The following is a 24,535-nucleotide window of genomic DNA, read 5'->3' on the forward strand; positions in this document are numbered from 1 at the left end:
ACTCCATCAGTCCGGTTATTTCAAGTTCCACTTATCTTAACTGGAAGTAGTTTTGAAATACCTACCGAATTGGTTGAAAGTACCTGTTGACGATTTCTTGAAAAAGGTCTGTCTGAGTTTAAAGGTATGCGTCCAAACTTGCACTTTATGCTTTAAATACCGGGGCGGTACGTTGTAACGCATAAAATGAAACACACAGCTGCTGAAATATTATCTTCGTGGCCTCTCATCTTATAGCTGATACTACACAAGCGACTTTCTGTTATCTATTTATGAAGGCTAACCATTGAATTATCATGTGTTTATCTTTTATTGGTTTGTTTACATCACTTTTGGTTCCGGGGGTTGGCACACCCGGCGCACCCCCAACCAAATCGTCCAAATTAAATGTATATTTCAATATAGGAGTAAAAAGTAATAAAATACACCCAAATTCGGGTTTCGGATAAGAAATTGTTAACATTTTCTTGGGGGTTACCCACTAACCCCACTGCCAACACTTTTAACCAAATAAGTTCGATTCTGAAGGAGTGGCTCAAGTATAAAGGGTTATACCCTTAAGCTACGCCCCCACTGACTTCGAATCCTGGATCCGCTCATGTACATCATTTTTGTTTAATTTTAGAACCACATTCTTTTTCTCTTTAGTATTATTAAATGAAAGATGATGATCAGACTTTTGAGTTATTTTTCTTCACCTACGCAATTTGTTTTCTGTAAGGCATATACAAAAATAGTCTCCTTGACCGTTAATTGGTTTTTGTCTTCGATTATGATACAAGTTTTAATTGTCGACAAATTCAGTACCAACCTTAAACTGATATTGATAAATAATAAAACATCGTTTTACCATCCCAGCAGTAAATTGCAATTCTAAATGGTTTGATTAAATTGTGGCATTGAGTTGACAATATGTACTTTCAGATACGACAGGATGTTCAGTGCAATTGGAAATAAAACATGAACATGTTTTCCTTCAAAATGGATATAAATCTCAGAACTGAATAACCTGTTATGAAGATAAATGCAACAGACACATCAGACATTCCGTGATTGATTTGTTTTATTTTAAACATTGTTGCATGATTGATTCAACATTCGTTTGGTTTGGACATTTGAATTCAAAGTTTTAAGGAGCATACGACCTATAAGTTTAAGACAAGGAACTACAGCGAGTGTCAGATACGAGTTTATATGCTAACTCAATCTAGAATTCCGCTTTTCAGATATGGGTCATCTTGGACCATACCATACCTTTGTTGATAGATGGTCCCAAAGGCGTTAAATGAAACTGTCCTAAATGTAACCCAGGAAAGATATTCGTTAATCCGCTAACGTAACTGGAAAAAAATATTTGGTATACATGGACACTTGATTGACATTTCGTGGTTAGTTTAATATTTTACTTTCGGAAGTTGTTCTCTTGAACTGCCAGAATAAACAATTTCAAATTTGAATTGCAATAGTACTATTACTCTAATTGTTTAGCTTTTTTAATACACATATGTATATTTGGATGAGAAAACTTAAAACATACATATGTTTGAGATTTAAACACGTATTTAATATTGATATAAGACTGAATAATGTATACACACGGTATGTTTAGAGTTGTCTGAGCCATCAAGTCCCTTGAACCTTTTTAAAGTAAAGAAAAAACGCAAATTAATGAGCCACATTAAGGTAATGTTACGGTCTCAATAGGGCCATAGTCTACAACAGCCGTGTGACTTCATCTGGAACCGAAACTTAATATAAAAGAGGAATATCGTATTCCTTGGAGTTCTTCAAACCACACATTATTCTTTTTCGAAGTCTAGCAAGTCATATTCGAAGACCGAGCTGCCTTATTAACAATACGTCGTAGCCGAAATTTTAGCTGAAACCGTCTTTACGTATATACTTCAGGAGAGGACAACGAAGAGATGTTTGAAAACCAATAAGAAATCTGGTATGCGGCTGTGTCCTAACCACCAGTTCTGGTGCTCCATTTCAGATGCAAGGGTACGTATGTTTGTGATATATTGTGTCATTCAATGTATTAGGGAGTAATATATTTTTGATCCTAAAATAAAATGTTAGTGAGTAAATTTATAACTATGCTTGCAATGTGTATGAAGCCTTCACTGGTCATCAACTTGTTGAAGGCTACGATAGCTTGAATGTTAGGAAACAATTCAAAGTTAAACGAAATGCTTAAAGTCTTTGATGCAAACACTTTTGTTTCATGATCGGCTATAACGTAAATCTGTTACCCTTTATCAGATTAAAAAACAACTATGTTAAATCAAAACGTTTTGAAGATATGTTTCTGCCTATGGTTTTGTCTTACATTTGTTTAGATTATAACACAAAGTGGCACTTGGAGTCCAGGTTTGGTTTAATCATAGGCTATCAAATAACAACACGTTCCAGATGTCACCTCAACAAACATTATGACCTTCCGTTATTTAACAAACGAGGCATGTTTGTTGCGCGTTAAGTGTATACCATGGTATGGTTTGTTCCACTGACCCAGTTTCAGACTTAAAATAACTTAGCATTAAGTTGTCTTGACAATACACATGCAAGCCATGTTTGAATAAGTTTGGACTCTCGTGTTCACGAGTGTTCACTATATTGTTACTTTATAAGATTGGTCTTGACCAATAGTGATATAGAATTTAATTTGCCTTTAATTTTGGGATGCACATTTTCATCCCGAATGGACCTCAAGTATGTTTACAGGACTTTATTTGATTGAACATAGTGGCAATACTGTTGACCAATATGACACAGTATTGATCCTGTTCGACCTTATGTCGAGACAAACATTCTGATCAAGTTTGACAGCGATATGTCTTACATGTGGCACCTTACTGTACACAGTTGCTGTTGTTTAGTTTGACCTTATAACTTAGGTATTGACAACGATTGTTTCCGTATCAAACTATTTATCAAGACCACTATGATTAATTGCGGCCTTTAAAGAGATCAAATGCAATACATGTCGACGGACGTCAGCAGATAAACTGTAAACGAACATTAAACTCATGGTAAACGGATAAAATGATAAGGTAGTGTCTAGTGGCTGTCATAGACAAAGCAATATTCGCTCGGCTTTCAACACAATGGTACAGTTTTGAATCAAACATTGGTGTGCTTTATATTAATTAAACAATGGTAACTTTTTGGGTAAATCAAATGCCAAGTTTCACGATGACCCTGTTCAGAGGCAAAGTGTTTAATGCATAATATTAAACGAGATACACACAACAAGCACATATTATATATAAAGCACCTCGGTCACTATCCTAATAACTCTGCCTAATTTTCAGTTCACAATAGTGCATTACTTCAGCTCAATAATGTAGCTGGTGATAATTATCCTTCTAACAAAATGATAAGGGTAAACCTATCATTTGTAGATATCTTCACAATCACGCTTAGACGTACAATTATATTGTATTTTGTTTTCAGGGCATGAAAGCCAAAATTATCAACACCGACGGTGGAAACCAATACTAGGATATTTAAACTGGCTGACTGACTATTCAATCATGTAACTCGCATGTTTGCATTCTTGGCTTTTGGAGGACATTATTCACGCGAACTTGGTCCAGCTTTGTGTAGTTTTAGGCAACAACATATCACAATATTCATCAGGTGCTGTGACTAAACAACGGTTCAAACTAAACAAGCTTTTACAGCTTCCAGTGATATAGAGCAGACCCAGTATTCAAGCGATATCTTAAAGGGGTTTCCCAACTTAAGCCATTCTCTAATTTAAGTTTCTCGCTTTTTATATAATATGTCTTTGTATATTTGCTTAGACAGTATTTTTTCATTCTCTTTATTTAAACTACTCACTGTTTATGTTAAAAATGTATAAACGTATTTTTGACAAAATCTGAAAAAAATAATATGACTTAAGTTAGGAAATGCCTTTTATAAGTGTTTGAATATGTGGGATGATTATTTTTCACAAATCTTCATAATCATTTAGACCTTCTAGGCTTTAGGTAAAATAATAAAAAAAACAAATAATTATTATAATCTGTAGTTCTTGACTTCTATTGTCGCCTTAAATATTTCAATATTTCTTTATTTCTATATTGCAAATTAAAGGTAAACTGACGATGTAAGTGTATTGAATGTGTTTATTTCTCTTACTATTTATTATATAATAGAAATAGGTTTGTTAGATTTAAGCTAAATGTATGTGTATGCAACTGCATTTTTTTAAAATCGTAAGTTGCATTTTGACAACAATAAAAAAACATTAGTTTGAATATGCTTGATATCAAACACTGAATAAGTGAACAGTATGTTAACGAAAACGAACTCTCATCAGATCAATCTTCGGAATGTGCATCAGAATATTCCTCTGAAATATCTTCATACATCTCAGGTGCAAATGTCGTGGTCTCATTGTTGAATTGATCTTAAAATAGTACCGGTGTAGATGTTATGGCTCCATTGTTAAACTGATCATCAATAAAACCGTCTTCCTCTTTCTTCAACAGTTTAATATACTCTTCCTCCGTCAAGATATCTCCATCTTCAGAATCGTAGCTCATATCTCGTAAAATATCTTCATTAGGCCACTCCTTTTTTATTTTTTGGTTTACAAGAATTTTTGGGAAAAATGTCCACCGGGTCGTCGAACAAAAACAACAGAAAAAGGAAAAAAAGACAGAAAACATACTCTTAAAGGCTGAAAATCAGAGAACAACATAAAAACGTTGAAAATTTATATCATTTACGTGACATTTAAAAAAATAAACTGCTATTAATGCATGTTTTAATACACTCAAATTTTCAAAGTTCTAATTAAGCATACAGTTTAAATTTTACATACTGTGCATATAAAACATCAATGCAATTGACTTTAAAACATGTTTACATGTATAAACTACACTTTGTATCAAAGATACATTGAATATCACTCAGCAAGACATTGTTAAGCTTTAAGGGTATGCTAAAGCAAAAGTGAATGCAGATCACTTAAAAACTGACACATATTAAATTGAAAAAAGGGAAGGCGAATTTTACGTATTAAAATACAAAAAAACGCACTGTATTATAACAATACATTACATTTTCTAAATATTGTTTCAGTTATTTCAATATTGGAAAATGTCAATAAAGTGAAATAATTACCAATTGCAGTGTTGTTTTATCTAAATGTTTTGCACACAACTACTGGCATTAGTAACTGTCATTGGCACATGTGTTCAACTCTTTTATTGTTTTTACTCATATTAACCCAAACATGAATAAACATGTAATCTAGAATAAACACAATCTTTATTTTGACTCGATGACAAGTATTTCCAAACCATTTTGTGATTTAAAATCCATAAACACCACCGATCGAATTTGTGAAACTACTCACCGGTGTCAACTTAGAAATTTTACTTTCGATTTCACATCTCACACTTACTGCACTGCACACATTTGATATTTAACCATAAAATGTTATAAAATGTTTTTCTCACACATAATTTACAGATATTTGTGTCTACTAATTCGATGGCAGCCGCTGACACTTATATTTGTTTTTTATCTATAAACAACAATATTTTCATGGCCTAAATTGGCGGGGAAAAATAACAATCACGTGACAGTTATTGTTTGTACAATTTACCAATGTTTACTGCTATTGTTATTTTAACAACCCCTGCATATTTTAATTTATTATTTCATACAAAGAATGACTGCTATCGTCAATTCCGCCATTGCCACCGGCGCTGCCATAACAGTTGACTGGCTCACATGCTATTACTATAAATTGGCGAATACGGCTACGGAACAACAAACCTGTCGAGATCTACTGCATTCGTACTGTTATCTGTTCGTATTTCTTTCGTTTCGCACCAAAATTAATACTGTCGGAAAATAATTTTGAAAAAAAGAGAACTTCATTTTTTTTTTTTTTTGTACTTTTCGGAAAATTAGACCCGTCGGTTTTGTAAACCAATTTATATAAAAGTAGTGACCTTAGATATATCAACACTTTGACCTTGAACTTTTGTCCCCGGTGGTGGTGGTCCATATATAAAAGGCGCCTTTCCAATCATACGACCAGTTGCTACCGGAACTACTTGCGTACCGGGTGGGGTGCATGTATACCGGAAGTGCCATCTTTCTGGACTTCCTGATGTTTTCAGCTGGTGGTCCACTTTCGAAGGAGCAATTTGATTGGCCATCATCCGTCTCTGAGCAGTTACATTTTTAAAAGCATCGTAATCAAATGCAGCCGATGCAGCACCAAACATGGTCATACATGGGTGCCGGACTTTCAACAGGTCCCCATGGTCCGATGTCTCCTTGTTTTCCTCTTTCACCATTTGGCCCCTTGAGACCCATTTCCCCTTCTGGTCCTTGAAAGCCAGGTTCATCCATCAGACCAGCTTCTCCATAAAATCTCACGTCACCTGGAACGCCGGCGATTCCCTGGATGCCTTAGAAAATAGACACGAGTTAAATGTAAACAATACAACATTTATGTAGAGCTATAAGTATGTTACAAATGAGATAAACTTATTTTAATATTTTGATTTGATTAAGATTTGAACAAGCTCAGTGTTTCGCAAAATAACATTTATGATAGCCAACTAAGCCATTACAAGATTGTAATGCAATTTGCACTCATCCGATGTGTGTTTAAGCAAATACATACAGTCAAAAGCTATAGCTATTGTATATAACTGAAATATGTTGTCATCATAAACAGCTGCTATATAGCACAGAAGTGTAAAATTTTGGACTAAAAATACGTAAGTTAGTCATTGTAACTAATTATATCCAATAGCAAAAATTAAGTAAAGGGGTATGTTACTTGCTACATATTTTGAATCTAGTTACTCATGAATCATTTGACATTTTTGGTTGCTTTCAGTCGGTTTTATTCCGGTGTAGATGTAACAATGAATTCTGTTTACTACAAACGTAAACAATCAAGCATAACTGGCATCCCCACATCACCTTTGATGCCTGGAGGCCCGGGCATACCAATAAAACCCACATGACCAAGATACCCAGGAGGGCCTCTAAAACCATGTTTGCCATTTACACCAGCCCAGCCTACGTCACCGATAATCCCAGGGATTCCGTCGTATCCAGGGAAACCCTTCTCACCTATCTCGCCCGGGAAGCCGAAAAGACCTGTAAGTAATGAATACACACTAAATAAGATTGCACAATTATAAAAGAAAAAAAAACACTTAGGAAAGGAATAACTTATATAGTAATCGTTCCTGTGTCTGATTTAAGGGCTATTATTTTGAGTGTATCCATATCCAAGAAATATACTAAGGAAACAGAACTACCTCAATAAAATGACGAACAGCAACGACATGTCAAGGACAGGAACAATTGGCCATCGAGAACTTCGTTGAACCATTTAAGTTGATATAACTATTTATATACAGGTTAAGGTTGTAGTGATATCATACATACAACTTTATTCAAGATTTAAAGTAACAAATCGGCTCCAATACCTGGTGGTCCGGGCCAGCCAGGATGCCCGTATGGGCCTGGCGGTCCGCGTAAACCTGGGTTTCCACTGGTGCCTTTGTGGCCTTTCTGACCTCTAGATCAGATTCTGCCTGGTGGGCCTTGGTGTCCAGGGATACCTGACGAGACAAAATAGTCAGAGCTATCGATGATGCCGGATGGTTGGGACCTTACTCTTGGTGTTGATTGTCCCTTAATAGTGCAATTGAAACTACAGCCAAGTAGTCGAACATTCAAAAACACTCCGTTATTAGAGGCACAAAGCAAGGGGGTGGGGCAGACATAACTAAACTAGAGACACAAACGTACAAACACATACACAAATACACCACAAGCTTACCACACACCCATCAAAATAGTTGTGCCGATAAATGATGGGAATACCGCTCTGGAACGGTCAGTGGAAAACCACTGGAATCCGATATCATAATACACGCTCTATGTGCCAGAACTCGCTTATTTCCTTTTGGACATATCTTGTACTGGTCCTTGCTTTCTCGTTATGTTAATACGTGTTTAAGAAGAGCTATGGTGAGGAAGTAAGTTATGCCAAACGTTAAATCTTATGCAGGATCATAACAGCGGCTCAATAAAGATATTGCATTAAAAAGATAAAGACATTTCCATTTACAAGTTCTTTGTTAAGACTGCATTGCTGTATAACAGGTAATATACGTCTATCAAAGACAAAACTCACATATGATGATGTAAGACCGCGAGTGCATCATATTTAACGAAACTTGATGCACATATGATGATGGTAGACCATAGTGCATCATATTTAACAAAACCTAATGCACATATGATGATGAGGACCGCATGTATATCATATTTAGCAAAATGTAATGCACATATGATGATGGGTGACCGCGAGTACATCATATTTAACGAAACATAATACACATATGATGGATGACAGCGAGTACATCAAGTTTAGCAAAACATATTGCACATATGATGATGGTAGACCGCGAGTACATTATATTTACAAAACGTCATGCACATTTTATGATGGTAGACCGCGAGTACATCATATTTCACGAAACTTAATGCACTAATGATGATGGTAGACCGCGAGTACATCATATTTAGCGAAACTTAATGCACTAATGATGATGGTAGACCGCGAGAACAACATATTTAGCGAAACTTAATGCACTAATGATGATGGTAGACCGCCAGTACATCATATTTAGCGAAACTTAATGCACATATGATGATGGTAGACCGCGAGTACATCATATTCAACGAAACTTAATGCACATATGATGATGGCAGACCGCGAGTGTATCATATTTAGCAAAACTTAATGCACAAATGATGATGGAAGACCACGGGTGCATCATATTTAACGAATTTTAATGCACATATGATGATGGTAGATCGCGAGTAAATCATATTTAACAAAACGTAATGCACATATGATGATTGCAGACCGCGAGTGTATCATATTTAGCGAAACTTAATGCACAAAAGATGATGGATGACCGCGAGTACATCATATTTAACAAATTTTAATGCACATATGATGATGGTAGACCGCGAGTACATCATATTTAGCGAAACTTAATGCCAAATGGTAATGGTAGACCATGAATAAATCATATGTAGCGAAATTTAAAGCACATATGATGATGGCAGACCGCGAGTGTATCCTATTTAGCAAAACTTAATGCACAAATGATGATGGAAGACCGCGGGTGCATCATATTCAACGAATTTTAATGCACCTATTTTGATGGTAGACCGCGAGTAAATCATATTTATCGAAACTTAATGCACATATGATTATGCTAGACTAGGACTTTATTTAATTTAAAACATATCAATACACTTTTGAGTTATACTTATACGGAAAAAACAGTAACAAAATGCTTTTGTTGGCGTTGTGTTTTAGGCTTATAAAATCAACCATTATAATTGCGTATAAAAAAACTTAACAATTAGGCATAGTGATTTCTTTACCTTCACATGTAACAATCAATAGAAGACATATAACAGACATTTCACAACTTTGAATGATGTAAGCCTAATATTATATCTTTTAGCCATGAATGAATAGTAGACTTAAGATGCTCGTTTTTTCTTGTTGTTTCTAATATTAATATAATAATATCCAATAGGTTACTATGTTATCAGTGAGCTATATAAGAGCGTTCTATTGAAATTATTTTATTTGATAGTTGGGTTCCCCTATACTAGTAGTTTTTACCTGGGGGACCCGGCTTGCCAACAAAAAGTTCAAGTCTATGATCAACTACCCCTCTCGTACGTCGGCTAAGAACTGAAAAAAACGAAGCAAAAGTTAATCGAATGGTAGATTAATCTGATCCAAAGACATATCATAATCTGCTTTAGCGCAAGCTGTAAAAATCTGCAAGATAGTTAACCTCCTTCAAATTCTTTGGTAAAAATAACACACAGCATAAACTGCTTAAAGTATATTCAGAATGGAAGGCCTTCCGAAAGCACTATCCCATTTCAAAATATAAAAACAAAAGTACTGTTCATTGACATTAACTAAATATAGAGCATCGCCAATGCCACCTAGCATTGGCCTTTAAAACGATAAGGATCTCGTAGGACAAAGATATAAATAACTGCACTACGGACCAAATACGAACTTAGGAAGTAAAGATTTATTTTTTACATAGCACTTAAGGCCAGTTGTAGTGAAATGAGAAAATATTCTTGACGAAAGATCCTTCGGGAGAACACAATCATATTTATGGCGGTGTTGTTTCAACACGAAAGGCACAATAATGTTAATATTGACAGTTTTGGAAGGTGCGCGTTATCCAATCTTGGATTTGCGTGCGAGTATCTGATTCAATGAAATGTTCTGTTCACTATATTAATTCTAATACACACTCCATATGCCCCCCATTAACCATTGCTTCATACATACATAAGTATAACTCACTGGGCATTAAAATTCCGTTTCATTATCTCATTTACCGGTTGATTTAAAGTCAAAGAGAATGTAGTTTATGTTGTATATTGCAGACATGAATAACGATCGCTCAAACTCACATACGCAAGCAACACACTTGCGCACACTTGTACCTTGAACATATCTTAAACGCTTGATCTAAATAAATTATCATAACAATCGATAATAGGACGAATGCATTCGGAACTCCTCGGCCATTTTTCGCGAAAACAACCTCGGATGTATGCCGGTACACTAGTTGAAGTAGTTCGTAAATGTTTGAATTATATCATTTATTAAATGTTGTGTTTTAGCTTGTATTTATTGATATTGGTTTAAATTGATTGCCAGTGAAGTGTATTATTGCAAACAAAATAAAGATTTACAAGAGTTAAGTCATTAACTTTAACTGCTAAATTGAAATTAAGGACTTAAACATACTAATTTCTGAGTATGTAAACCGTCCAAATACATCCGAGGTTGTTTTCGAGAAAAATGGCCGATGAGCTCCGAATGGGACGGATGAACAGATTCTCGTCACATAGGTGTTATGTCCCGTCATTAAACGTCTTTGTCTTTTATCAATAATTATCGTTATTGTTTCTGATATCGAAAGCCCGATTAGTTAAACTGTGGTGGATTATCAAAAAAACAAAAACATCAAAGGCTAAGACATATCCATGATTAACTGGTTAACCTGCGTATCTGGAAATGACGTCATTATGAAATAAGCGTAATTAGAATAAACAAGTGAATAAAGTAAAAACATGAGATATCGTTGTTGATTACGTTTTCAGTGCTGTCACTTCAAAATCGTCTCTGTGGATCTATTATCCATGAAGCGGGTTATACAGATTAATATCAGTGCTTAAGCACGTGCACGCAATTCATATTACATTGGTCGTAAAAGCCATCACGTAAAATAGAATAAAAGCAATATTTTCTAGAAAAAGTAAGCACACTTTGGACAATTCTCTATTTTTGTGACAATGATAGTTAGCCACTCAAATGATAATACTACATTATTGCATTAAATTTAGGTAGAACTAGTCAAACACACGTTTGTCGCAAAATGAATTTAATTAAGGTAAGGAAACAATGGTACTAGTGTTCCGTGCATTGTAACTGACGTAAAAAATCATGTTTTCGCCTTTGTCGAAGATTCCCCTAAAACCATTAACATACATGTATATAAATGACTCATGGAAATAAATAACCGCTTTTTTAAGCTGTTCCAGGAGGCAGTGTCCACCTTTAATTGCCGTAAATGAACTGTTTATTTTTTTCAAATCGAGGCTGCTGTATTCATAACTAAGAGTTAGTTCCATGCTTCCGGTTAAATGTGTCCTCCCTTTTTTAAGGATCTCACTTTCATAATTTAAAGATTGTAAGATATGTCGTTCATTGATTCAAGAAAGAAAAACAGCTATAACGTCTTTCCTTTTTCCTTATTCCGTTTTACTTCCACCATATGTCGTTCTAGTATTTCTATTTTTAGTTTCCATTCCTGAATCTCATGCTCTTCTTCTGATAGTTTTTCCACTAAAGCTGCAATCTTTGTTTCAAACCCTGTCGGCACTGTATTCGTGTTTTCGATATTCAAAATGACAGACTCCCGCATTAATAAAATGAACACAAATAAACGGCTAACGACACACTACATATATCCATCCTGAGTACTTGCGTTTGGACTAGTGGAAAGAGAACGAGCGAACTAAATTTCGGAAATAAAAAAGTCGGGTAAATTTATATGAAAATTTGGTTAGTTATGTGCTATGTTTTATAAATTGATCCAGATACGAAAATAATGCGTTGATGTGGTGTTTTACGGCGAGGCGATCGGTATCTTAGGGAACTAATTGATGTGAATCTGTCAAGAATTAGTCCGTTCTTAAATTGGGTGTAAGTAGAAATATAACTTTGAACTTGTGTTGTCTTAAAGCTGCACTCTCACAGATTGAACGTTTTGACAACTTTTTTATTTTTTTGTGTTGGAACGAGCTAATTTTTGGCAAAATCCATGGAAACCAATTATATAAGACTGCTGACAAAAAACAGATCGCATATTTTTATGTATAAGTTCAAAAATTGATGTTTTATGCGTTTTTCTTAAACCGTTAGTAACGGTGTAAGCCAAAAAACATTAATGTTCGAACATAATTATGAAAAACTACGATCTGATTTTTGTCAGGAATCTTATATCATTGGTTTGCAGATATTTACGCAAAAATATGCTCTTTCCAAGACAAAAAAAATAAAAAGTTGTTAAAATGGTCAATCTGTGAGGGTACAGCTTACCGTAATGTAAAATAATGAAAATACATGTTTTAAATGTTCGCTTTATGGTCGGGACTTATATGAAAATATCTTTATTGACAGCCTTCCACCATAGAACTTATGGACGGTATTAAAGCCATCGACACATTTACAAGTCTATTTATCTAAACTCATGTCCCAAACACGTGACAAAAAGAGCATGATCACGTATATCATATACATTTTTTAGGCAAACACTATACACTCTAAACAAACATTGATTAGTTAACATTTTATATATTAAAATTGTTTAATACTTAGTATGTTGTACATTTAGATAGTTGATCCAAACACCATACTGAAACAGAATATATACTGTCAACCATATAATAACCCCAAAAAACGTATATTTCATATTTGCATGTTTCTAGATAAAAAAAATAGTTTAGATTTATGGTCAACATTACAATGTATGTAATTTGTCGAGGGAAGATCAGGGACTAATTAACAAACTTAGTTTGCACAGAAAACTATGGCGAATGTAAATATTAAATCAGTTATTGATAAACAATACTTTTTAAAGCAATATGAAATAACATACTCAACAAAATACAAATAAACCCCATAAACTGTTCAGCCAATATTTCTTGCTGATACACCTTGTTTCTCTCCATCCAAATTTGATAGAATTTCTGAATTGGATTAAATGTGATGGATCAGGCAATGCTTAAATGGTAAATCTCTTTATGGAATAAATCCATTAAAACACAGGACTACATTTTGAAAAGTAAATAAGAAAACTATATCTTCAAAACTGACACAGCAATTAAAACTTAATATAAGAATATCTTAGATGGATTTTTTTTTATATTTAAATGTTCATAATAATCTTTCAATTTATATTTGAAGTTTCAATTGCGATAATCAAAATACATGTAGCCTTCTTATTTCAATATGAAAACAATTTATTACTAAGAAAAATCATTCAAACACATGTGGAACATACTAATGCTAAAATTGAAATTAAATACAACAAAACTGTGCAACATTGCTATATTGAAAATAAAGAAAGTTTCATTTTAATTCATTGTTTTTAAAAGTGTGCATCACTGTTGGAGCTTTGTTAATGCATTCTTGCAATGTTCAGTTTACACCAGGAAGTCGATCTTCAAGTGTTGAACCTTTCCAGTTGAATCTTCTGTTGCCTCAACGTCAATTTCCGTTCCTCCGAAGATGAATCTCACAGTGACCCATCTGTCTTTTCCGCTGCCGGATAGTGGAATTTCCAAGTTTCCGATCTGTTTACACCCTGGATTTGTCGTATACATGGGATTCGTTTCATATGTTGTAAAAATCGGAAAGTACATAGCTTTTTGATTTAATTCTACTGCATGATACCTCTCTTTATACTGTGCCTCACCAACCTTTAGTTTCTGTCCAATTTTCACATGCCTATCAAACAAATCAACACATTTGTCCACTCCATCAAAACACTTCTTTTTAGAACTAACGTGTATTGCTGCATCAAATGTTTGAACCATACTAACACCGTATGTCAATTTGCTTATACGTTCTGTGATCGCGTTGGGGTTGTGTCCAAATATTACAGCCCCTTTTAGTACTGCAAGGCTTGTTTCCCGTGGTACAATTCTTTTCAGAGCTCCGAACTCTTTGCCAATGGCGTGTTGAAGCATAGGCGATTCTGAAAATCCACCTACCATCAAAATAGCTTCTACACCCATGTTTACTGGCAAGCTTAGAATGTTCTTCAAGTGCTCAATAGTGCTTGAAACAGATGAATCGAAAAACTGTCTAGCAACGCTAGCGTCGATCTTGACTTTCTCGTTTGTCATTGACACCTAATAACAGTAAAAAAGATTCTTTATGAAATCATGTTTCATTGATCATTGTGTAATATATATATATTTCTATGTTTGAGTAAAGCAATCAAAGACTTCTAAAATAAAAGTATTGGTAAGTATTGGAAACTGTATTTTCTTTTTTATTGTTATATGTATGTATTGCCTGATCGTGAATCATAACGACTTGCATATATATACATAATTAAAAAGAACATACCATGCTTAAAAAATATTTTAAGACGAAATTGGAAAACACCATGTACCAGTATAACAAGTATAAAGTTTACCGAAGAGGCGTAAACTGTGTCCGTGATGAGGTCACACAAGGCTCGTCCCTGTCGTTTCTCTATTAAGGAACAAAGGGACAGAGGCAGGGGTATAACCGTTTTGCTGTCTTTGTCTGGGGAAATGGACCGCTTCTTGTTTTCGAATCGGCGAAACAAGTCAATGAAATCGTCCAGGTGTTTTTGCTTTAAATCGGCGATTGCGTCGAAGCCTGTACATAAAAATACAAATTTTCAAACTTGATCACACTTCAAATGGCAAAAATGCCGTACGCGCTGTATAAACTATCATATATACAATCATTTATGTTACCTGCAATGTCATTAATGAAACCTTTGAAGTCTTCGTCGACCTTAGTTCCACCCCACGCACCACCGCTCGCCTTAAACAGTTCCTTAACGTCCATCGACTGCATTACTTCATGGACGGTGATGTCTATTGTCCCACCTTAAGGTATAGAATATCTCCTAGCTTATGTACATATCAACAAGACACCATGCTTTCACTATGAATGTAACTTCTTAAGGTATACGATACACGGATACGGGAATTCAGTCTGCCTGGTGATCAAACAATTTTGGTATCATTTAAAAGCGTATTAAATGTAGAACAATTATATGTAGACACTATACTGAATATCATTTCACAAACACTTTTCCTTTGCCCTTGAAAACTGCAACCTTTTTGATTGCAAGAGCATTTTCATAGTAATTAAGAGCAAACAATACAAACTACAATGAATTAACATTAAAAGTTGTTTATTGAAAATTATAAAAATGTATTCAGCCTTTTAATTCAATTTATTGCAAAAAATGGTTAATTGAACTATCCGAGAACTAGCTTATGATGGTTGGATGCCTTAAACGACACACACACACACACAAAAGGTACAGTAGTATCAACTTGAACAACATCAATAACAAAATTGTTATAGTCGTTATTTAATTTTATTAAAATTACTACACTACTGAACGATAATATATCTTAGCGTAGCATTCAGAATTTTTGTCAATTCAAGATTGGTTATGTTCAGACTTCGCGATTATCTGAGCATTGACAAATATATTGATATTCATTTGTGAAAAATGGTATATAAATACACTATAGTCTGGGGCTACGTGTATCTATGGCATCGGCCAGTTATACCTCCCGCGTCCAAAACCAGATATCTCTGTCCAGCTTTCATTTTGCCGAGCGACGTTTCATTTCCGCTTCGTTCGATTGGTAGATGGCGACAAAACAATGACGCTGCCTCTGGTTCAAGAGCAACAGTGAGCTTTTTTTCTTCGATACCAGCCTAAAGGAAAAAAGCAAATATGTGCCAAACACTAAACATAATACATTTCTGCACGCATTGTACTCTCATCCAAAATGAATGCGTTCTTCAAAGTTGATAATAATGTTAGATAAGATTGTTAATCATTCAATATATTCATACACTATTCACGTATTGCCCTATCGAAAAAGATAAAGAACGACGATATATCAGATGTTTTCAAAATTGATCAATTAAAAAATACATGGTATCTGCGATTTATATTTACTCAATCTTTAGATTACATTTCCTTCATAAACCAAATGCTTAATACATATTTCCTTTCATGTCCTCTGCACACCACATTGTATCGAGTGTTTAATAGTCGATTAACAGTTCTAAAAATACCCACATTGTGTTGAAAGCTCTTTATCGTTTGTTTATTTATCGTTTATGACTTTTGAATACCAGTGTAGCGGCTTCTCTCATAAACTGTTTGGCAGCATTATCCCAGATAGCTGGCACAGTCAACACCCAGTGTATCTCATTCTCTCGTATTGTGCCAGAAATTCTGTCGTTTGAAACCCGCCAAAGGTCGTCCTTGAGCCATCTTCAAGTAAAAAAAGTAGAATTTGTTTGTAACATATATTGACCGTATATTATTGACATATATCAACCGTATATTCATAACAGAAGTGCACTTTTAATGCATATATACATGCTGCAGTGTTATTTGATAAAAAGCGTACACATTTAATATGTCTGTGCAACTAGTTGGCTTACTTGATTGCTAGTGCAAACACAGTTTTTGCAGATAGATGACGACTGTTTTCGTCCTCAATAAGCATATCCCGTTCGATTTTCTGAAACAAAATGGGAGTACCTCAAATTAACATCGAAAGTTAGTTTGTTTGTAACGAGTTGCTTGAAAATACTTGGGTGACATATTGTTTTTAAATCAGAATTTTTCAAACGCTTTCGATTCGTGTTGAAACTAATGTTTTAAGATACAGCTATTTCAATCAGCCATATGGCCGACATGTTGACGCGAAATACCAGCATTTTATGTCAGTGTTTGTTTCATCAATATATTCTACAAATGTTTACAAAATCATTTCAAATTTTAAAATAATTGTACTCAAACGAGTGCACAAACTTCTATTCAATAAGATACGAAATGACACAATCATTGAATGGTAAAACGTAAATTGCCTGATATCTAATTACCCGAAGTATTGCCAAATATTGATTGTAATTAACATGATCAAGTTATTTACGTATGGGGATTTCTATAAAGTAAGTAATAAATAACTTTTATGTATAAATATTGGAACGGCACACAGACTGAAAATATGAATATATTGATGTATTACAGCACAGAGAATTGGGTTAGAAAGTACAAACAACATGATGTGAAAGCGGATGAATTCCATAAATTAAATTTTCTCTCTTACTCTGGACATGTACTTGCCTGGTTCCACAATTTCATTTTAAATCTTTTAAAGAAGTAGTACGAATCATGCTCCTCTTCATCTATCAGTTCTGCGTATCTTGTCTCCGCCTCAAAGCCAAATGCCTCTAAGGTTCTTCCATCGGGCTTTATCAAAACCGTTGTTGGTCCTTACCAAAAGAACGCATATGTGCGTTTAATAATTAAAACAAAAGACTATACGAATAAGTTAGATTATGTTAATTCTCTGCATGTAATGGAGGAATTGATGAAAATAATATATTGAACCAAGTCTTTATTTCGTCATAAGTTTATCTCCTTTCATTAGTTTTTTTTATGAAATTCAAATTTAGTGCAGCGGCTCAAAGTCATGTAAGTTTATCTCTGAAAGGACTCAAATAACTGAAAAGAAATTGCCTGTAAATGACTGCATTCATAAAAAACGCCGTTTAGCAGTAAATGCATTGTTAAAACGCACGCCATTAGATTGTTATATAATTATACATTACATACCTTTCGTCGATTCATGTCCCTGCCACTGTTTTGCTGATATCTGTGTTGGATCATTTTCGTATTCATGAAGTAAAGAGAACGCCCAACTCGAGTACGTCGTACCGAAATCTATGGCCGCAACCAGCATTGGTTTCGACTGTTTTAAAAAGTGGTATCTTGAGAAATCTGCGTCGAATCGTACAAAAAAAACTCAAGGATAGTATGTTAATGGCCTAACGAATAAATAATATCGAGTCTATTTGACAATAAGCTGAGGCGGATCCAGAATTTGACGCTAGAGAAGAGGGGATGGAGACCGCGGCGTACTCTAACCACATTGGCATTTAACAATATAGGATCCCAATGTCTCATGAGGTCAGGTTTTCGGCACAGAGATATTTTGACTGAAATGTTGCATTCTAGTGCATTCTTAACACAATAATACTACAAAGCTTTGGCAACACGCTCTTTGAAATAGACCGCACTAAAAGTAATAGAGGGCAGCACATTAAACTATCAATACCAATGACATAATTTTCATAACGGTCTCATAATTGCTCTTTTTAACGTGATTGTGAAGATATATGGTATCTTAGAGAAGCACTCTCGAATCCGTTTCCTGGGTTTTAATCAGAGCTGGATCCACTTTGAGAGGCCAGTAGAAAGTATCCCTGGTAGAATCGAATCCACAACCTCTTGGATCAAAGGCGGACACCTATACCATTAGACCACTGTCACCGTCTCACCACATAATACAAGTATTAATAAATATAGGAAGTTCAAAGAAATGATCTGCTACTAAATCTTTACCTGTGTAACGTGCGAGCCAAACAAACAAACAAATATCAGTTAGCCGAGCTTTCTGGCGTAATGAAACACCAACAGATCCCTTCAGGGAAAAGTATGCTCGACCCTGAAGGGGTCCATTGGTATTTATATACACTAACTTCTCTATTCTCACATAGCCCGGGCTTAGCTAATTTGCATATTACCAACCAAGTTTACATCCGGTATGAACGTACTTCCGTTTATACGGAATATTATTATGAACGCACCTTCGGCCGCTTACAGCGGACCGTTACACCTGTATAAGATACATGTATATATGTTCATATATCATATATTTGTGTAATGATAAGTTCTTTTCAATAGAGTGATTCGAATGTGTACTTACAAGAGACATGTTGGAATTCCTTTGTCTTTATTGTCGTCGATTTGGAATCTGGAAATAAAAATGGAAATTATATTTGAAAACAATGTTATTCCACTTTACTTTCTATTTTTCTATAAATCCTCCAGTCCTTTACGATTTGATGATAACATGTAGATACATGACACGACGCGTTATTCCATTTGTTTTATACTTCCTCTTTCGATATACATTTTACATGCAATGCAATACGGCCCATTTTCTTTCACAAGCACATATATTATTGTTAATCATGTTGCCAACATTTAAATATTATTCCTTTGCTGCTTGTTTACCTTAAGCGATCCTTTATTTAAACTCCATCAGTCCGGTTATTTCAAGTTCAACTTATCTTAACAGGAAGTAAGTTAAGAAAATACCTACCAATTCATTGAAAGTACCTGTTGACGATTTCTTGAAAAAAGGTCCTACTGAGTTTAAAAGTATGCGTCCAAACATGCACTTAATGCTTTAAATACTGGCACGGATCGTTGAAAGAAATAGAATGGAACAATGCAAATAACTGCTGAAATCTTATCCTCATGGCCTCGAAGTTTATAGTTGATACTATACAAGCGACAATCTGTTATCTATGAAGGCTAAACATTGAATAATCATGTGTTTATATTTTATTGGTTGTTTATATCACTAGCAGATCCGGGGTGGGGGCACCCGGCGCCCCTCCCCCTCAAATCGTCAAGGTTAACATTTTATTTCAATATAGGTGAAAAAAAGTAATGAAAGACCGCAAAATTCACAATTTCGGTCTAAAGATTGTTAAAATTTTGCTTGGGAGTTACCCACAATCCACTGCCAACCCTTTAAACCAAATAAATTTAGATTCTAAAGGAGGGGGGCAAGTAAAAAGGGTTACATTCTTAAACGACGCCCCCTCTAACGTCGATCCTGGATCCGACCCTGTACATCGTTTTTGTTTATTTTTAGAACCAAATTCTTTATCTCCATACACTATTAAATGATAGATGTTTACCAGACTGTTGAGTTACTTCACCTCACCAACTCTGTAAGGCATAGCCAAATACAGGCTTCTTGATGATGATTCGGTTTCTGTTTAATATTGTTTATATTATGATATAGTTTGCTGATGACATTCTGATAATATGTCATTAAATTAAAACATAAAAGGGATACAAGTTTTAAGTGTCGAAAAAAACAACAGTATCCAACATTAGTCTATTTAATTTAGTAAATTATAAAACATCGTTAAATGAATATTTTGTATACATAGACACTGGATTGACATTTCGTGGTTAGTTTAATATTCTGCTTTCGAAAGGAGTTTTCTTGAACTGCCAGGATATACAATTACAATGACCATATTGACTTGAAACATAAGGCTGTTTTAACGTCATTTTGAACAGCCATATATATGTAGGTCTATATGTAGATGTATATAACGTATTTCAAAATGATATTTCAGACTTGGAAGACCTCTCCAGATAACTTTGATTATTTTATTATTTATTTTACCAGCGCTCAACCTATTACAAAACCTATATGCGTTTCAATAAAGATTTTTATCGTAAATTAAAATTATCTTAGTGTCATAGTTTCATTATTTTATTACATATTTGAGTGACTTGAACTCGAGTCAGCATTGAAAATGAACACCAAATTGAGTAAATAAAAATAGTTGATGTACATATATTGTAAATCTTTATGCAGGTTTAAGATAATTGAAGTTACCACTAAAATCCTTTATTGAAACGGCCCCTAGGTAGCAGCTGAACATAAAACGAATGATGAACACGTAACTGTGTCAGATGAAGTTAAATGTGTATGGTCGTGTTTAAAATGATAAATGAGTTGCTCCGGTTTGATAAGCATAGGTAGTCAGGATTTTTATTTATGTATCTATTCTTTTAGTACTTCAAAATCATTTATACGTTGGTTCTTTATTCTGTATATTCTTTAAAATCATTCTAGCTTTGTGAGGCTTATACATTTAAGTAAAATATTGCTTTACTAATAGATATTATTACAAGTAATAGGTTGAGCGCTGGTAAAAGCGGTCAAAAATCCTTCTACAGATGGTTTCAATTTAAGTATACTATCCTATTTTTCTTTATAAATGATCTCATGTATCTAAAACAACCAACAATGGACTTTTACTCTAATTGTTTAGCATTTTAATACATATGTGTATATTTGGATAAGAAAACTTAAAACTTACCTTTGTATGACATTTAAACGAGTATTTAACATTGATATAAAACTAAATAATGTATACACACGGTATGTCTAGAGTAATCGGAGCCATCAAATCACTTTAACCGTTTTAAAGAAAAGTTGAAGAAAAAAAGCCAATTAATGAGTCAGTGTCTGCAAAAGCGGTGTGGCTTTATCTTAAACAGAAACGTAATATATATATAATAAGGATATCGTATTCCACTGAGTTTTTCAAACTACACATTATTCTTTTTAGAAGTCTAGCAAGCCATATTCGAAGACCGAGTTGCCTCATTAACAATACGTCGTAGCCGAATATTTAGCTTAATCCGTCGTTACATAGACTTAAGGAGTGGAAGACGGAGAGGTAGTTGAAAGACGAACATTTAAACCTCAAACTGGTGCAACTGTGACATAAAACATTGCTTACACCATTGTTTTTACGCGATTCAGTTCCTCGCGTTAGATTCTTTGAATCATCCAATATTCAACGTTTCTTTTGAATGCCGAGCATCGGAATTAGAAAGTAGAGTTGAATACTTGACATTGTAATTGCTTTATGAGGCTGAGTTGTAATGGATATAACACTCGCAAAATGATGTTTCATTCATTATAAACCTGTGGAACAACACACGCAAGCAATCACATGTACGCAAACCACGCATTCTACATCTACATCTACTAACGCAACTCTTAATGCAAGTTGCTTATCAGAGAAATCTACACGACAGAGACAACGGAACTGTGTCTGCCCTTCCCCTGAGATATTGAAATCTTGCTATTACAATGAAGACTCAGAAAGTAACCAGGAAGTGCATCAATGTAACAACCAGCCCCGGACCCGCCTCACCCGCCTCCAAAGATGATATGCCACCGTTTTAAATCGGTGTTTAATTCTACTGGTGTTTTGTATTGTTTTGCTGACAGCGAGAAAAGGCCTGCAAATGCATTTCTACCAGCGCGTCAACAAAAACTATACACTAAGCATCTGTCGTATCAGAATGTTTCTTTCTGCCTTTTTTACCTGCCACATCAAAAGACCAAAATACTTACTGAAACTTGATACTAAGAATTATACTATTACAGCTTGGAGTTTGTTCCATTTATATCGGACTTCAATTATTAACAAAAATTTGGATCATAAGCGGAGCGTATAGCAAGCTTATCATTGCCGCCCTAATCGACGTTACGCGCCAATTAGTAAGGATTGCCGCCCTAGTGAGGATGATATATTTGAGGTCAACGTCTGTTATCTTGAAACATTAATATTAAAGCGATGGAATTACTAATTATTTTTATTCTGATAATGCAAATGAATGATGAGCCGAAAACTACTGCTGAAATCATTGTTTTAATAATGTTAAAAATGGAAATGTAGAAGATATAGTCTAGGACACAATATCTTTTTGTAACCCAAAAAACACAATTGAAAATTAATTGTTAAATTTATTGTGTATATAAAAGTATTAATTGTTCCTAAACAACTAAAGCGAAAACCATTGTTCTAATATCGTTTTGAGGGTAAATTAATTTCTTGGAATCAAATTTCATCTGCCAAAATAAATGCAGATACCTAAATGCTCATCTAGTGACATAAACACAAATACAGACATTAACATCTTCCCACATCAACACAAATTCATACATTCTCATTCACCCTCATCCTCACAAATACATTATTAACTGCACACATCCACACAAATAAACACAGTATCATCTACCCACATCCACACAAATACATACATCATCATCTAACCACATCCACACAAATACATACATTATCATTTACCAACATTCACATAAATACATACATTGTGATCTACCTACATCAACATAAATACATATATTTTCATCTACTTTCATCTACACAAATACATATATTCTCATCTACCTACATCCACACAAATATATTCATTATCATCTACCCATATACACACAAATACATACATTTTCATCTACCCATATCCACAAAAATATATACATTCTCATCTACCCTAATCCACACAAATTCAAACATTTCATCTACCCACACCCACACAAATACAAACATTTTCGTCTACCCACATCCACACAAATGCATACATTCTCATTTACCCACATCCTCAAAAATACATACACTATCATCCACCTACATCCACACAAATACATTTATTCTCATTTACCCACATCCTCACAAATACATACACTATCATCCACCTACATCCACACAAATACATTCATTCTCATTTACCTACATCCTCACAAATACATACATTCTCATCTACCCACATCCTCAAAAATACATACATTATCATCTACCAACATCCACACTAATACATACATTCCTATCTACCCACATCCTCACAAATACATACATTCTTATCTACCCACATCGACACAAATACATACATAATCATCTACCCACATCCACACAAATACATACATTTTCTTCTACCTACATCCACACAAATACATACATTATCATCTACCCACATTCACACAAATACATCCATTATCATCTACCCACAGAATCACAAATACATACAGTATCATCTACCCACTCAATCACAAATACATACATTATCATCTACCCACATTCACACAAATACATACATTCTCATCTACCAACATCCACACACATACATACATTCTCATCTACCCACATCCACACATATACATGCATTATCATCTAGCCACACCCACACAAATACATACATTATCATCTACCCACACCCACACAAATACATACATTATCATCTACCCACATTCACACATATACATGCATTATCATCTACCCACACCCACACAAATACATACATTATCATCTACCCACACCCACACAAATACATACATTATCATCTACCCACATTCACACAAATACATTAATTCCCATCTACCCACACCCACACAAATACAAACATTTTCGTCTACCCACATCGACACAAATGCATACATTCTCATTTACCCACATCCTCAAAAATACATACACTATCATCCACCTACATCCACACAAATACATTTATTCTCATTTACCCACATCCTCACAAATACATACACTATCATCCACTTACATCCACACAAATACGTTCATTCTCATTTACCTACATCCTCACAAATACATACATTCTCATCTACCCACATCCTC

At 34.5% G+C, this 24,535-nt stretch overlaps 1 protein-coding gene and 1 long non-coding RNA gene across 3 annotated transcripts; both read right to left on the reverse strand.

Annotated features, from left to right (window-relative positions):
- Window positions 1-6,229: 6,229 nt before the first annotated feature.
- LOC128230958 (uncharacterized) lies at window positions 6,230-9,845 on the reverse strand. The gene is made up of 3 exons (XR_008260289.1): window positions 9,713-9,845; window positions 7,485-7,619; window positions 6,230-7,149 (listed from the first exon to the last, which is right to left on the reverse strand). It is a non-coding gene; the product is annotated as an uncharacterized LOC128230958 (long non-coding RNA).
- A 3,007-nt stretch (window positions 9,846-12,852) lies between these two features.
- On the reverse strand, window positions 12,853-19,803 carry LOC128231029 (heat shock 70 kDa protein 12A-like). Of its 2 annotated transcripts, none has more exons than XM_052943545.1 (10): window positions 19,605-19,803; window positions 19,207-19,254; window positions 18,054-18,189; window positions 17,562-17,710; window positions 16,874-16,953; window positions 16,559-16,700; window positions 15,982-16,132; window positions 15,148-15,282; window positions 14,838-15,046; window positions 12,853-14,547 (listed from the first exon to the last, which is right to left on the reverse strand). In XM_052943545.1, the coding sequence occupies exons 2-10, from the start codon at window positions 19,213-19,215 to the stop codon at window positions 13,837-13,839; spliced, it is 1,722 nt and encodes a 573-aa protein (XP_052799505.1). In that variant the 5' UTR covers window positions 19,216-19,254; window positions 19,605-19,803; the 3' UTR covers window positions 12,853-13,836. The 2 variants fall into 2 exon arrangements, with proteins under 2 accessions (XP_052799505.1, XP_052799441.1); XM_052943481.1 differs by lacking the exon at window positions 19,605-19,803 and adding an exon at window positions 19,518-19,600.
- Between the last annotated feature and the right edge of the window lie 4,732 nt (window positions 19,804-24,535).

The sequence above is a fragment of the Mya arenaria genome, chromosome 1 (assembly GCF_026914265.1).
Source record: "Mya arenaria isolate MELC-2E11 chromosome 1, ASM2691426v1".
Lineage (NCBI taxonomy): Eukaryota > Metazoa > Mollusca > Bivalvia > Myida > Myidae > Mya > Mya arenaria.

Coding starts and splice junctions, on each gene's coding strand:
- LOC128231029 (XM_052943545.1), bottom strand. Junction 15,283..15,981: donor TCTGGTTTTGGACGCGGGAG/GTATAACTGGCC, acceptor CTATACCTTAAG/GTGGGACAATAGACATCACC. Junction 15,047..15,147: donor TTTCATTAATGACATTGCAG/GTAACATAAATG, acceptor TTTTATGTACAG/GCTTCGACGCAATCGCCGAT.